General features: G+C 40.0%; 1 protein-coding gene across 1 annotated transcript in view; it reads left to right on the forward strand.

Moving 5' to 3' along the window:
• The window catches only part of Itch (itchy E3 ubiquitin protein ligase), a 94,015-nt gene extending 78,647 nt beyond the window's left edge, over positions 1-15,368 (forward strand). The window contains exons 21-25 of the mRNA XM_031372400.1: positions 143-263; positions 829-933; positions 6,302-6,398; positions 9,364-9,436; positions 13,397-15,368. Of these exons, the coding sequence (XP_031228260.1) occupies positions 143-263; positions 829-933; positions 6,302-6,398; positions 9,364-9,436; positions 13,397-13,496 (496 nt within the window). The 3' untranslated portion in view covers positions 13,497-15,368. The remainder of the gene's footprint in view (positions 1-142; positions 264-828; positions 934-6,301; positions 6,399-9,363; positions 9,437-13,396) is intronic.

Genomic DNA, 15,368 nt, shown 5'->3' on the forward strand with positions numbered 1-15,368 from the left:
TTTTAAATGAGAGAAGTTCATGCTACTCTACTTTTGTATATATTTCAGGTTTTCATAATAAAGTTTACATTTTTAATCTTACACGCAGAACTTAAAAATAAAATCTTAATCTCCTGATACAATCTTCATTCTTATTTGCCAGGATGGTAGCTGAGTGGAGGTTGTCTCGGGGTGTTGAAGAACAAACACAAGCTTTCTTTGAGGGCTTTAATGAAATTCTTCCTCAGCAATATTTGCAATATTTTGATGCAAAGGAATTAGAGGTAATGAATTTCTATTTACTCCAGCACACTAGTAAATACTTCTTCCTTCCTTCACATATCTTATTTTAAAATCATTGTTTTCATCTTTCCAGTGTATTTATATTTTTTATGCTAGTGCACGTTTGAAATACCTTTAATTTATACTAAAATAAAAAAAAAGCAGACTTAAAAATATATATATTATTGAGTCTGGAGAGGTGTTTCAGAGGTTATGAGCAGTGCTCGCTCTTCCAGAGGACCTGACTTCAGTTCTCAGGTCTGAGGGTACCTAACTCTAAAGTGGTCCACAGACACATATGTAGACAAACATCCATACACATAAAATAAGTCAATAATTGGTTTTTCAAAATGTCTTGTTAGTAGGGTTTTTGTGCAACTTAGTAACTGTTTTGCTCACTGTGGTACCACATGTGGGAGCTGCCCACTGTGAGCAGGTGGACCGAACTCCTGAGGTAGAGTTCACTGATGCTTGCTCAGTGTCGTTTCAGCCCTACTTATGTGAGACTTTTTTTTTTTTTTGGCTACTTTAAGAAACAACTTGTTTTGTTGCTTGTCATTCCTACAGGTCCTTTTGTGTGGAATGCAAGAGATTGATTTGAATGACTGGCAGAGACATGCCATCTACCGTCACTACACCAGGACAAGCAAGCAGATCATGTGGTTTTGGCAGGTTTGTTAATGAATTTATTTCTTTTTGTTTGTTTGTTTGTTTTATCGAGACAGGGTTTCTCTGTGTAGCCCTGGCTGTCCTAGAACTCACTCTGTAGACCAGGCTGGCCTCCAACTCAGAAATCCTCCTGCCTCTGCCTCCCAAGTGCTGGGATTAAAGGCGTGCACCACCACCGGCCCGGCATGAATTTATTTCTATAGATAGATACAACATACATTTTATTTTATTCTGCTTAGTATTTACCAAAATAAGAAACAGAACAAAATGTGCAGGTCCCTTATTCTATGCTATGCATTACAATAATACATTGTAAGAAATGAGTATGATTTTAACAAAATCCTTTAAAGGCTGTTACTGAGTAACACATACCTTGTACCTTTGCCAGAGTATAAGATTACTCCAGAAGATAAGATTCACTCATTTAAGGATAGGAGGGATAGGTCAGCTGTAAAGAACACTTGCTGCTCTTTCAAAGGACCCAGGTTTGGTTCCCAGCACCCACATGGTGGCTCACAACCATCTGTGGGAATGTGTGTGCTACATGTGCATACATGCAGGCAAAACACTCATGCACATAAAATAAATAAGTCTAAAAAAATTGTGAAAAAGCTGGGCAGTGGTGGCTCACACCTTTAATCCCAGCACTTAGGAGGCTGAGGCAGGTGGACTTCTCACCCTGGTCTACAGAGTGAGTTCGAGGACAGCCAGGGCTACACAGAGAAAGTCTGTCTCGAAAAACATACAAACAAACAAAAAATTGTGAAAAAAAGGATTGATTCATTTACATTTGATGTGAATCCTTTTGGAATCTTTTAGACCCATCAAGTATGGTTTGATCACTGCTACTTCATTGAGAATTATATGTTCAGATGCCAGATTTAACAGATATAGTTTAGGTTTATAGTGAGATCTCTCTCAAAAAAAAAAAAAAAAAGCCTGCTATCTGGGCTGTTCACTAGTAAAGTGCTTGCTATGGAAGCCTTGAGTACCTGAGTCTGGGATAGTCAATACCCACCTGGAAAAAAGTTGAGTCCAAAGACATGCTTCCAACCTCAGGAAGCAGAGCTAGGAGAGCCCCGTAGGCTCAGGGGCCAGTCGAGCCAGTGAGTTCCAGGTTCAGTGAGAAACACCCCACCCCCAAAAAAGCTGGAGAATGATAGAGGTCAATTTCCAGCATTGACCTCTGGCTTCAACACATACTTGTACATGCATGCAACTCCTGTACACAGAATTGTGCAACATATACGCACCATCACCACCACCACCAACAACAAACTAAAAAAATAACTTTGAAACCCAGAGAGATGGCTTAGATGGTAAATGTGCCTGCTGCCAATCATGCTGACCTGAGTTGGAGCCCTGGGTTGTCCATGGTTGAAGGAGAGAAGGAACTTCTTCTGAAAGTTGTCCTCTGACCTCCACATGCACAGGGCCCTCCTGTGCCCACAGACTCAGACCTAATAAATAAAAAATGTAATCAACGTTATTTGAAAAAATAAAATGGGGCTGGAGAGAGGACTCAGCAGTTTATAGAGTACTTCTTGCTTTGGTTGGAAAGGACCTCAGTTTGATTCCCAGCAACCATACCAGTGCTTCCAACCTCCTGTGCTTCCAGTGTCAGGGATCTGATGTCCTCTTCCAGTGTCCTTGGGCACTTGTACACATTTGGTGCACACACATAAACTCAGACACAGACCATAAAATTTTTTTCTTTAAGTTTTTTCTTTCTTCCCTCCCTTCTTCCCTCCCTCCCTCCCACCTCTCTTCCTTCCTTTCTTTCTTCCTTTCTTTCTTTCTTTCTTTCTTTCTTTCTTTCTTTCTTTCTTTCTTTCTTTCTTTCATTTGTTTATTTGTTTGCTTGTTTCTTTCTTTCTTAAATAAAAATGAGACTGGCAAGATGGCATAGTGGGCTGATCCACTTGCCAGCAAGGATGATGGCCTGAATTTGATCCTCAGGGTGCACATGGTACAATGAGATAACAGATTCGTGAAAGCCCATCCTCTGAATTTCACATGTACTCATTACCCTCTCCACACAATCACACAAAAACAAGTAATTTAAGAAATAAACAGGGCCTGGAGATATGGCTCAGCAGTTAAGAGCACCTGCTGCTATTCTAGAGGACCTAGGGTCAGTTCCTATTACCCATGTCCATGACTCAAAAATTGTAACTCCAGTTCCAGGTTATCTAATGCCTTTGACCTCCACAAGTACCTGTAGTCACATGCACATACCTATGTGTAGACACACTTGCCTATACATAATTACAAATGATAAAAATAATCTTACAAATAAATAAATCACAGATGCTGAAAATCTTTAATTCTTTTTTTAAAGATTTATCTATTTTTATGTATATGAATACTCTGTCTTCATGCACACCAGAAGAAAGCATCAGATCCCATTACAGATGGTTGTGAGCCACCATGTGGTTGCTGGGGATTGACCTCTGGAAGAGCAGTCAGTGCTTAACCCCTGAGCCATCTCTCCAGCCCTAGAATCTTTAATTCTTAAAGAAATGGAAATTAAAGCCTAAGCTAGATAGACTTTGTGCACATTAATTTAGGAAATGTAGAGAAATAATCTTTGATGAGCATGTGGACACCCAAACCTCTCTTTTGTTTCTGGTAAGAGTTCAACGTATTGCAATGGGAAACAGTGGCGGTTCACCAAAATGTCAGATACTTCCAGGCATGGTGACCATGTTCCTGACATATCAGTTAGGAGGCAGAAGGATCAAGAGGTAAAGGCCAGCCTTAGCTACACGAGACCTTGTCTTAAAACCAAAAACAGTTAAATATATTGTTAACATGATTTAATAGCTTCACTTCCAAAGAATTAAAACCATAAAACTGAGCAGATATTTCTATATACCAGTATTTTTATCAATGTTGTTCAGACCCACCCAAAGACAGAATTAATTCATATGCATGTTAATGCATTAACAAATCAGAAGTAGTGAGTATGTATAATAGAATATCATTTAGCCCCCAAAATGAATGAAATTATTGATATATAATGTAGCATGAGGCTTTAAAGCAGCATGAATTTTGAGCTGGGCATGGTGTCTCATGCCTGTAATTATAGGTATTAGAGGCTAAGCTTAGGCTACTTAGCAAAGCCTGTCTCAGAAGTAAGAAAAAAAAATGTGAATTTTGTGCTGGAGGTGTAGCTTACCCAGCATGTTCCAGGCCCCAAATTCAATCTTCAACACTGTGGTTAGAGGGTGTTCAAGAAACAATCAGGGCTGGGGGTATAGCTCAGAGTGCTTGCCTAGTTATTGTACCTAGGCCTTGTGTTCAATCCCCAGCACTATTCGAAGAAATAAGTTTTGAGGCCTGACTTGTTAGCACACGTCTGTACTTCCAGTTCTTAGGAAACTGGAGAATCACTGCAAGTTCAAGACCAGCCTGATCTATACAGTGAGCTTGGGCCATCATCTTTCTGCCTTTCACCTCCCAACTGCTGTTGTTAAAGACATATCTTAATTTTTAAATAATTGAATCAAGATATATACAAACACATTTATGCAAACATGTTTATTCTACCTATGAGATTCTTTAAATGGGCAGATTTATTTTAGTTTTGGCTTTTCGAGGCATGGTTTCTCTGTGTAACTTTTGTTGTGCTAGGACTCATTCAGTAGGCCAGGCTGGCCCCAAACTCACAGAGATCTGCTTGCTTCTGCTTCCAGAGTTACAGGGACTAAAGGTGTGTACTATCACTGCCCAGTTGTATGTACAGATTTATTGAAACAGAATGTAGCATTGAGGTAACAGGCAATAGGGAGTAAATTTTGTTTAGGATGATGAAAGTGTTTTCATGATAGCAACGATAGATAATAGTGTGGATGAGTTAATGCTGTTGTATTGTCCGCTTAAACTTATTAACATGGGGAGCTAGAAATATGGCTGAGTCTATAAAGTGCTTGTCAGGAAAGTATGAGGACCTGAGTTTGAATTTGCAGCACACACACAGAAAACTGGTCACAGCAGCATACTCCTTAATCACAGAGCTGAGGGGCTGAGACAGGAGCATCCCTAAGGTGTACTAGCCATCTGGTATAGCTGAAAGCACAAACTGTGGGTTCCATGAGAGTCTTGTCTCAAAGATAGGAAAAACAAGGTAATGAGCTGTTGAGGAAGATATCTAATATTGAGCACTAGCCTCCACACAAGTGCTTGTGCACTGATGCACACACGTGCATGCTCACATGACAAGGTTATATACCCATACAATAATTAACTTGGGAAATTTTGCCACAGTCTTTCAGTTATTTATTTGTCTGTTTATTTTGTGTGTGTATTCATGTCATCATTTGCATATGGAGTCAGAACAACTTGCAAGCATTAGTTTTTTTCCTTCTATCAGGTAGCTCCTGGGATAGAACTTACTCATCAGGCTAAGGCAAGCAGCTTTGTCCACTGAACCATCTCACTGGCCACTTCACATAATTTTAAAAAATAAAATGTAAAAGGTTCTCTATACATGTAACAAAATTCATGTTAAGAAGCACAAAGATGAGCTGTGTGGTGGTGAGTGGCTTTAATCCCAGCACTTGGGAGGCAGAGGCAGGTGGATCTCTGTGAATTCAAGGCTAGAGTGGTCTACAGAGGAAGTTTCAGGACAGCCATGGCTAAACAGAGAAACCCTGTCTCAAAAAAACCAAAGGACCCAACAGTAACAAAAAACACAAAGATAAATAGGAATAATTGACAGGAAAACCAGGTTTGGTGGCTTATGTCTATTTTCTGAGCACTTGAGGCTAAAACAGGAAGATTTTGAAATTTTAAGGACATTCTCAACTATATAGCAAGCTTGAGGCTACTCTGGACTACATGAGACCCTGTCTCAAAAACTAACTGAATAAATAACTGATACTAGTAAATATATTTCACTCGACCAAAATATACTACAGCATAGAAGCATCTGCCGGATACCTTATACTTAGACCCAGATTTACCATTTTAGCTACATGTAGCTCACAAATCCCTTAAAATTTTGAGGAAGGGTGTTTGAGTTTCATGAACTTAATTTGATTTGGTCATGAAACCAAGAAATTTATTCAGGCTAGGCATTTTGTCCTGCATAACTACAGGAATATATTATAGGACAGCCACGTGTAAAGAGCAGGAAAGGCTGCCCTAGAAAAATAGGAGGGCGCAGTGAGGCCTTGCACCCTTCAGAGCCACCCTGAGATGTAGTGAGGAAGGCTGCTGAGACTCTGGCGGGCACAGGGAAATTTGCTGTCTAGTGTTGCTGACACCTCAGGTTCTTTTAAGATTTGAAATGCTCATTTTCCTTTCTTGTTCAATAAGCTGTATATAATGCATGACTTATATTTCTCCTTAAATGTTTCTTTAACAGTTTGTTAAAGAAATTGATAATGAGAAGAGGATGAGACTTCTGCAGTTTGTCACTGGAACCTGTCGATTGCCAGTGGGAGGATTTGCTGACCTTATGGGTATGTGTAAAGGGAGATTTGTGTGGAGATGGGTTGCCATACTGCTGTGAGATAATTGTGTATGCAACATATCAGACACAACAGACAGATGAACCTGTTTTAACCAGCCATGATTGACCTGGATGTTGTGGACTTAGAGATGATGTTTTAGTTCATACCTCAGTACATTTTCCCCTATTTTATAAGACAGGGTCTCATGTACCCTGTCATACTCACTCTTTAGACAAGGCTAATTCTTAATTCCTGGTCCTCTTGCCTCTGCATGTATGTTTGATAAAGAGCTATGTTAAAAGATACATATAAGTAGACAAATACTTGTTACCATTTTTAAGATTATATTTGAGTTTAAGAAAAAAATCTTAAACACTAGAAAAATGAAGCATATAGGAAAGATGAGACCTCCCACCTTTACCTACGGCTATGGTACTATCCATAAAAAGAAAGGCCCCTCTGATCTCCCCTGCCCCTTCTCTTTCACTGCCACCTTTGCCCTTTTCTCCTACAATAAACCTCACGTGGAACTGTTAAAAAAAAAAAAGAAAAGATGAAAAGATGAGAAATAGCCTGGCAGTGGTGGCATATGCCTTTAATCCCAGCATTTGGGAGGCAGAGGCAGGCGGATTTCTGAGTTTGAGGCCAGCCTGGTCTCCAGAGTGAGTTCCAGGACAGCCAGGGCTACACAGAGAAACCCTGTCGAGAGAGAGAGAGAGAGAGAGAGAGAGAGAGAGAGAGAGAGAGCTGTATATGTTGGCAAATGCCTATAATCCCATCACTTGGGAGTTGTTGGTAGAAGGATTAATCATCCTTAGCTACATAGCATGATTGAGGCTAGCTTGCACTACATAAGATCCAGCCTCAAAATAAAGAAAAGTTAAAAAAAGAAGGGAAAAAGGAATAAGCTTAATATAGTAGAAAAATACACTTGCCAAGTAAATTATAAAAGATCAGAGAAAATTAAGATAGGTCTTATTTAAAAGTGTACTGTGGAGCTGGTGATATATACCTTCCCTAACATGCATGAGGCCCCGGATTTTATCCTTAAAAGGAGTAAATAAATTGTAGTGTCAAAATATATATTCTTAGGGGCTGGAGAGCTGTTAAGAGCACTGGCTGTGCTTTCAGAGGACTGGGGTTTGCTTCTCAGCCCCTACATGGCAGGGTAGCTCACAGCTCTCTGCAACTGCAGTTTCAGGGGATTCAATGCCCTCTTGAGGCTTCTCGGCTACTAGTAGCTCAATTGGGATACAGACATACATGCTGACAACACACCCATATAAATAAAATAATCTAAAAAATTTAAATATATATGTGTATGTATTTGTATTATCTTCTTAGAGCTAATCAAATGTCTCAGCAGATAAAGACATTGTGCAAGCCTGATAATTTGAATTAACTTCCAGGAACTCATGTAAAGGTAGAAGGAAAGAACCACTCTACAAAGTTCTGGCTGCCAGTTGTGCACCATGGCATGCATGCAAGTGCATGTACATATATATCATTTATTATTATTATTATTATTATTATTATTATTATTATTATTATTATTTTTATTCACACAAGTGCATACACACAAACACCCTATACCTATATTATTGTTGTTGTATTTTTCTTGCATAAAATTTCTCCATGAATCAAGGGTTTAATATATTTTTATTAAAAAAAATAACTTAAGTATGTTATGTTCATTTCTATTTTTTCCTCTTCACTTATGTTCTTAGACAGATAAGTGGGGCTGGCCTCAGCTGTTTGAGAGGCTGGCTTTGATCTGGTCTGCATATAGTACTTCCCAAATACAGAGATTATAGGCCTCAGGCTTAAAGTTGGATGTATTACTGTTTCATCTAATTCGAAAAAACAGTCATGGCAGTGGCCATATGACACATGGGGTTCTACTGAATTTCAAAATCTTCTCTATTACATGTTAATAGAACTGTTGCCTGCTTGTCTCTGTAGTTAGAAATACAGAAACCAAAATTAAAAAAAAGAAAAGAAAAGCCAATGGCACACGCCTTTAATCCCAGCACTTGGGAGGCAGAAGCAGGCGGATTTCTGAGTTTGAGGCTAGCATGGTCTACAGAGTGAGTTCCAGGACCGTCAGGGCTATACAGAGAAACCCTGTCTCAAAAAACCAAAATAAAATAAAATAAAATAAAACAATACTGGAGTGAATGGAAGGAAGCATGCAAGTGAGCGACTGTCTCCTTAGTCTAGAACATTTCTGACAGTTCATGTTTGTGATAACCATTTCTGTTCTCTTATCTCACTGTGATATATCACTACTAGTGAACAGGATTCATTGTTGTAGACACAAAAGAACTACCAGTCTCTGTTATTTTGGATTTAGTCAGTAGGATACAAGAACTTTTTGTGCATGGTTGTCCTATATACTTAGAACATTTAGTGTCGAGACTCTAGTTAAAAAAGCCTGCTGCACTACCAGTCATTTTAACCACAATGAGCGCTCCCTAGGGAGCTGTCCTGTCCTGTTAATGAAGCCATACTTGGTGCTGGTGGGCAGCACAGCTATATCTAACAGGAGGGAGGAGACAGCATTGTGAATAAGTGAGTGTCCATCTAAAGCTCTGCTGTACAGGACCTGTGAGCTCACACCTTCCTGTTGAATTCACAAGGTAAAATTTTGACAGTTGGATATTTATCTATTTTTATGTGGGCTGTTATTAAATATGCGACTGTGCTATTCTAGCTAAGGAATGATAAATAAAGCTGCAAGTTTTCCTCTTGGTATACATTAACAAAATGATTTTCGAATTTCCTCACTTGTCGGAAGCGCCTGGAAGCTTGTTAAAATGTGTAGAATGAACTCTGTTCCTAGAGTCGTTACTGCAGTAGGTTTGGGCCAGGGCCTGGATGTCCATGATTCTGAATGGGAATACTGCTGTTGAACTGGCAAGCATAATTAAAGAACTTTTGAATCAACAAACTTTGTACTTTCATTATATTTTAGGGAGTAATGGACCACAGAAGTTCTGCATCGAAAAAGTTGGCAAAGAAAATTGGTTACCCAGAAGCCATACTTGGTAAGCAAAATCAGAAATATAGAAAACAGTCTTTTATTCATTTAGCCTCTGGCTACTTACTAGTAATGAAATAATTTAAATAATTTCCCAATATCTTAACAACTTTACTGAGGCAGAATTTATGTATCACCCAATAAAAGATTTATTCATTTGTATTTGGGTGTGTATGTGGCTATATGAGTGTATGCGCATCGTGTGTAAGTTACAGGTGTTCTAGCCACCTAGTTAGTGCAGCTGCTGGCAATTGACCCCAGGCTCTCCAGAAGAGCTACAAGAGCTTTAACCTCTGAGCCATCTCACAGTACCCCTCACAGTACCCCACACCCCACTTTTTGAGGCAGGATCTCATAGCTCAAGCTGCCTCATCTTTCTACTTCCCAAATGCTGGGATTTCTGATGTCCCAGGCAGGATGTTCAGTAGACTTACAGGTAATGCAAGCAGCGCCGTGGTTGTTTTAGAGTATAACCTTCATCTCAGGGCAATCCTTGTGTGTCGTTTGCCATGCATGCCTTTTCCTGTCAAAGTTTAAACATGGGATTTAGAATTCTTGTACTTTTTCTCTAAACAAGAAATGAAGTTTGAATTTAAGAATCCTTACTTAGCAATATGGTAAGCAGGATTATATTTCTTTTTGGTTTTCTTTTTGCAGTACTGGGAATTGAACCCAGGCACTTGCACATACCAGGCAAGCCTTCTTCTATCAGAGCTATTCACCAGACCTTGTTTTCTGTTTTAAAATGCAACTTAATTTATTTCCAAAAATGCCCTAAACTAAAAATCAACCAATCTTGATCTCAGATACAGTTAGTTTATGTTGGAATTCAGTCTGCTGTCAAGCACATTTGGACTTGAACCATTATAGGCGTGTGTAGTTTAGTGCTGTTAAGTGGGCTAACATGGTTGTGAAGTATCCCTGTCCTCCATCAGCTGGTGTGTGCTCACTAAACACACACTTGTTATCTCCAGCTCCTGATGGCAGTGTTCTTTTTGTCTCTGGGACTTTGGTTAAGTCAAGTACTTCTTACATATGGAATCAGATCCTTCTCTCAACTGGCTTAATATAGTGTGTCACAATATGTATCACAATTTTTCTTTTATTGAATCATCTATTTATTGAGTTTGGCATTAGGGAACAAACTCATTTCTGTTAGGCTAATAGTTTGTTGAGCCACATCCCCAGCCCCTCTATTATTATTTTATTATTAATTGACACAAAATAATTTTATATGTTTATGTGACTTGGTTTTTGAAACAAGGTCTCAAGAAGCCTGGGGTAGCTTTAAACTCCTGGTCACTTTACCTCTAATGTCCAAATCCTGGAATTATGCTGAAGGAATTACTGTGCCCAACTTAAAAAATAATGTGTTGACCTGGAGAGATCCCTTGTAGAGGACCTGAGTTCAGTTCCCAGCACCCACATGATGGCTTACAATCATCTGTAACTCCAGATCTAGGATATTTGGTTCACTTTTCTGGCTTCCGCGGGGACTTAGGCACACATGCATTCATAGACCTACAGGTAGGCAAAACACACACATAAAAAATAAAAATTAAAAAAAAAAATTATGCCAGGCAGTGGTGGCGAACGCCTTTAATCCCAGCACTTGGGAGACAGAGGCAGGCCAATTTCTGAGTTCGAGGCCAGCCTGGTCTACAGAGTGAGTTCCAGGACAGCCAGGGATACACAGAGAAACCCTGTCTCGAAAAACAAACAAACAAACAAAAACAACAACAAAAACAAAATAAAACTTGGTTAAATAAAATAGGTGGGTTTTGAGTTACCTGGTTGGGGGTGGAGAAGCTAGAGGGTACAGAAGAGAGAATGAGGATAGAGGATAGGGTGCCATGAGAGGAGTTGACCATGAGCAGTAGCACATGCCCGGAGAAACAGCAAGTATCTGGAGAACACCGCTGGGGGGGCAGAGGTGTAGCCAGGCCAGCAGTTAGAGAAGTAGATTAGGGGTTGTTCCTCAGTAATCAAATAACCATCGTCTGGGTATCTCATTTGTGAGCTAGTCAGGGATAAGATTAAAATTGGTTCTACTACAGAAAGGAATTTTTTTTTTAAAGATTTATTTATTTTATGTATGTGAGTACACTGTAGCTATCTTTAGACACACCAGAAGAGGGTATCAGACTCCATTACAGATAGTTGTGAGCCACCATGTGGTTGCTGGGAATTGAACTAAGAACCTTTGGACGAACAGTCAGTGTGTTTTAACTGCTGAGCCATCTCTCCTGCTTGAGTTTTGTTTTTTAATGTAAAACATTTTTTTACATTAAAATCATTCTGCATGTCTGATGTGTGTGGGCATGGAGCCTGCAGCATGTGGTAGGAGGTCACAGGACACCCAGAGAGTCACTTTCTTCTTCGATATCTGAAGCCGAGGCAGTAAGCACTTCCCCAGCTGAGCCATTTCGCCAGCCTAGCAAGGAATTGGTTTTTATTTGTTTAAGGTAGGGTCTCACTATGTAGCCCAGGTCAATCTCAAACTTAGATCCTTCTGCCTCATCCTTGATATTCTGAGTTTATTGCCAAGATGTGGACCACTATGCTGGTTTTGGAGATTTTTTTTTTTTAATGAGCTGGAGAGATGACTCAGTGGTTGAAGCACTTTGTTAGGTGGCTAACCCCCACCTACAACTCTAGCTCCAGAGAATCTGACACTCTACTCTGGCCTCAAAAGGCACCACACACATGTGGCATGTAATCACCACAGAGAAACATCCATAAAATAGATTTTTTTTTATTACATTTGTACATGTGGAGAGCCATGAGGGAGTGCCTTCATTTGCACCACATGGGTCCCAGGGATATATATAACTTGGGTCATCTGACCTGTTGAGCCACCTAAGAGATTAACTGATTTTGCACTCGTGTTGTACACGTGTGTTTTACTGACCAGTTCTTCACACACTGATTGTGCACTCGTGTTGCACATGTATGTTTTACTGACCAGTTCTTCACACACTGTGCACTCGTGTTGTACACGTATGTTTTACTTGACCAGTTCTTCACTCACGTGCTGACAAAGAGGTAACAAAACTCATAAGTTTATTTTCCTTCATGAGTAATCTTTTTTCTTCTCTGGTTGAATGTTCACCTAGCTCTTGTCCTAAAAGTACCTTTAGGAGCAGACTACCTTATGAAGATGGTATTGCACGAATGTGAAGACACTACTGTTAAAGCAGGGAATGGTGGCATAAAGCCTGCAGTTCCAGTGCATGGAAATAAAGGCAGCAGGGCTATACAAGTCCAAAGTCGCCCTCGACTATATCATGAGTTTGAGGGCAGCCTGGGCTATGAGGCCCCGCCTCAACAAACATAGAAAACCAGACCCTGCTTTAAAAAAATCTTACAGCTGGGTGGGCTGGAGAAATTCATAGCTAAGAATAGAATAGAAAGCTCTAGAGGAAACAAAGTATTAGATGAGAGTCGTTTTTATTTTAGTTTGCTTATATGGATTTTGTTTGAGACAAAATCTTGCTATATAGGCCAGGTTGGCCTAAAACACACAGAGTTTGTCCATTTGCCTCTGCCTCTTGAGTGCTGGGATTAAAGGCTTGTGCCACCACAGTTGGTCTATCATTTCTTATTCTAACATGATACACCTAAAACCACTTGCAAAATCTAAAGTATTTCTTGTATAGCCATTTACAGTAGTGGTCTACAGTGGGTAGTTGGGGCAGCATGAGAAGACTGGCATTTGCTGAGGGCCTGCTAAGCACCTGCATGGAGCTGTGTGCTTGTTTCTAAGTCTACCACAGGCTGGGGGTGTTGCTGTCCCAGTTCACCAGAGAAGACACTTGCATGAGGTCTTGGAAAGGTAAAAGGCAGTTCCTAGAAGGCTGTGGTATTCAAGCGCACATTGTCAGACCTCTGAAGTGTGGCTGTGGGGCACTGCTGGTGTGCATCTTTGTAGCTTTCCTTTTCTCAAGCCAACAATTCTTTCTTTCAGTTTTAACCGCCTGGACCTCCCACCCTACAAGAGCTATGAGCAACTGAAGGAAAAGCTGTTATTTGCCATTGAAGAAACTGAAGGATTTGGACAAGAGTAATTGTTGAGACCTTAGGCCATCAGAGGCAGGGGCTCGTCTGCGGTGTCTGTCCCTTTCCTTCTCTGCCTGTTGCACATCTTATTGTAAAGTTGGACTGTGACTAGAGAGTTATCTGAGAGTAAGTAAATTAATGTTATCGTTGAGCTCTTCCAGTCATTCTGGATTTCTGCTCAGTGTTTCCAGAAAGCAGATCTACAAACAGTAGTCAGAAACTTAACATGAGATTTAACACAGCGATGAACTCTCCCTCGTCTTATTCCACTAGATTGTTCCCTTAACAACAGTTTGCTGTATGTCCGAGTCTCACTTGGGCGTAGGTCTCTTAGTGGGTGTTGTCAAGGGTTCTGCAGGGATGTCTCAGAAATGCAATACACAAGGTCTTCCTAAAAGCCTCTAGCTAGGAGGTGAAGCTAAACTCAGCGTCTGGGCACGTGAGCAGCTGCCGCTTGTGCTCTTCTCAGCCTGGCCTGACTGTTGTTTTTCATTCCTGGAGCATGAATCAGTGCACCATTCTGACGTTATTCCTGGAAGTGACGCAGGACTTGCATTTTTCTACAAAGTAGTTTTGTCTATTTGAATTCAGGGAAAACTTGGTCCCCGCCAATATATGACTTCATACCTCTCTTCATTCAGTTTATAATTGTTCTATTGCCTTGCAAATACTAAACTTTACAGACAGTATCAGCACTGTGGTTCCTTCATGTTTTTAGAAATTAACCTAGAATTAAAATAAGTTCAGATGAATTCATCTAAGATCATTCTTGATTTTTAAATCCTACACATAAATTGAAGCTTTATGGTGTTGACATAATCCAACACCTTAGTTACATTTCATTATTGCTGAATTATTCACGTTGCAACTATTTTCTAATACAAATGGAGGTCAGTGGTGCAGTCTCTAGTCAGAACAGCGTCCAGCAGCCACATAGCTGTACTGTCTTCACACTCCACTCCTCATACAGGAGCAGCCATGTCTACCCTCTTACATGGTCCTGATCTACAGGATTTTTCTCACCCCTAAACATTTTAGATTTCCCTTTTCTTTCCATATCTTAGACTGCTCCTTTAGTAACTGAATAATGCACTTTGACCTTCTCTGTAGTTAATTTTCCTTGGCTTAGCATTAGACTGTCAGGATGGCTGCTGCCACAGACTTTATGGGCAGTAAGGTGAACCCTCAGCCAGGTGAGTCCCTGTTGTAGCCAAATCCCAATTCAGCCTTATTTCTCTAATAGGGACCTTGAAATGTGTCAGTAGCATTGCATAAAGCCAATTACACAGAGTATGACAAACCCCTGTCCCATAGGAAAGAAAGTGTTTTCATGTCCCCAGCTGCTTGTCCGGTTCTCATCCTGGAACTGTATGAATTTGTGCAGCTGTACTCCTTAACACTGCCATCCTTAGCAGAGACCTGTGACAGAAGGGTTGCCTCATCAAGAAGCCGTCAGTGAAGGGAGAGCTCAGCTCTTCCCCAGCCCTCTTTTTACCCTTATACCACAAGAAACACATGTCATCTCTAGAAGCCCTAGTTATTTCCAAAGTAGGAAATCTCTGCCTTTTTGTTGGTAGGGTTAAAAAATGTATATGCTAATTGCTTTGTCTTACAGAGCGAATGTCTGCCAACTACCCATTCACTACATAGGCCTGAACTTTGGTAATCAATGGCTATAAATATTAAGCCTTCTACAAAGACTTCCTATTGAATCCAATTCTTATACTAAAACATAGTTATCTACCATATTCACTAGAGATTTATGAGATTAAATTAAGAGATAATGTAAGAAAATAGGCTTTGTTGATTCTGCATAATGCTTCATGATTCATTTAGGGACCTAGAAATATTATGTGAAAATGTATAAATATCATCCAAAA

Source organism: Mastomys coucha, unplaced genomic scaffold (assembly GCF_008632895.1).
Source record: "Mastomys coucha isolate ucsf_1 unplaced genomic scaffold, UCSF_Mcou_1 pScaffold15, whole genome shotgun sequence".
Classification (NCBI taxonomy): Eukaryota; Metazoa; Chordata; class Mammalia; order Rodentia; family Muridae; genus Mastomys; species Mastomys coucha.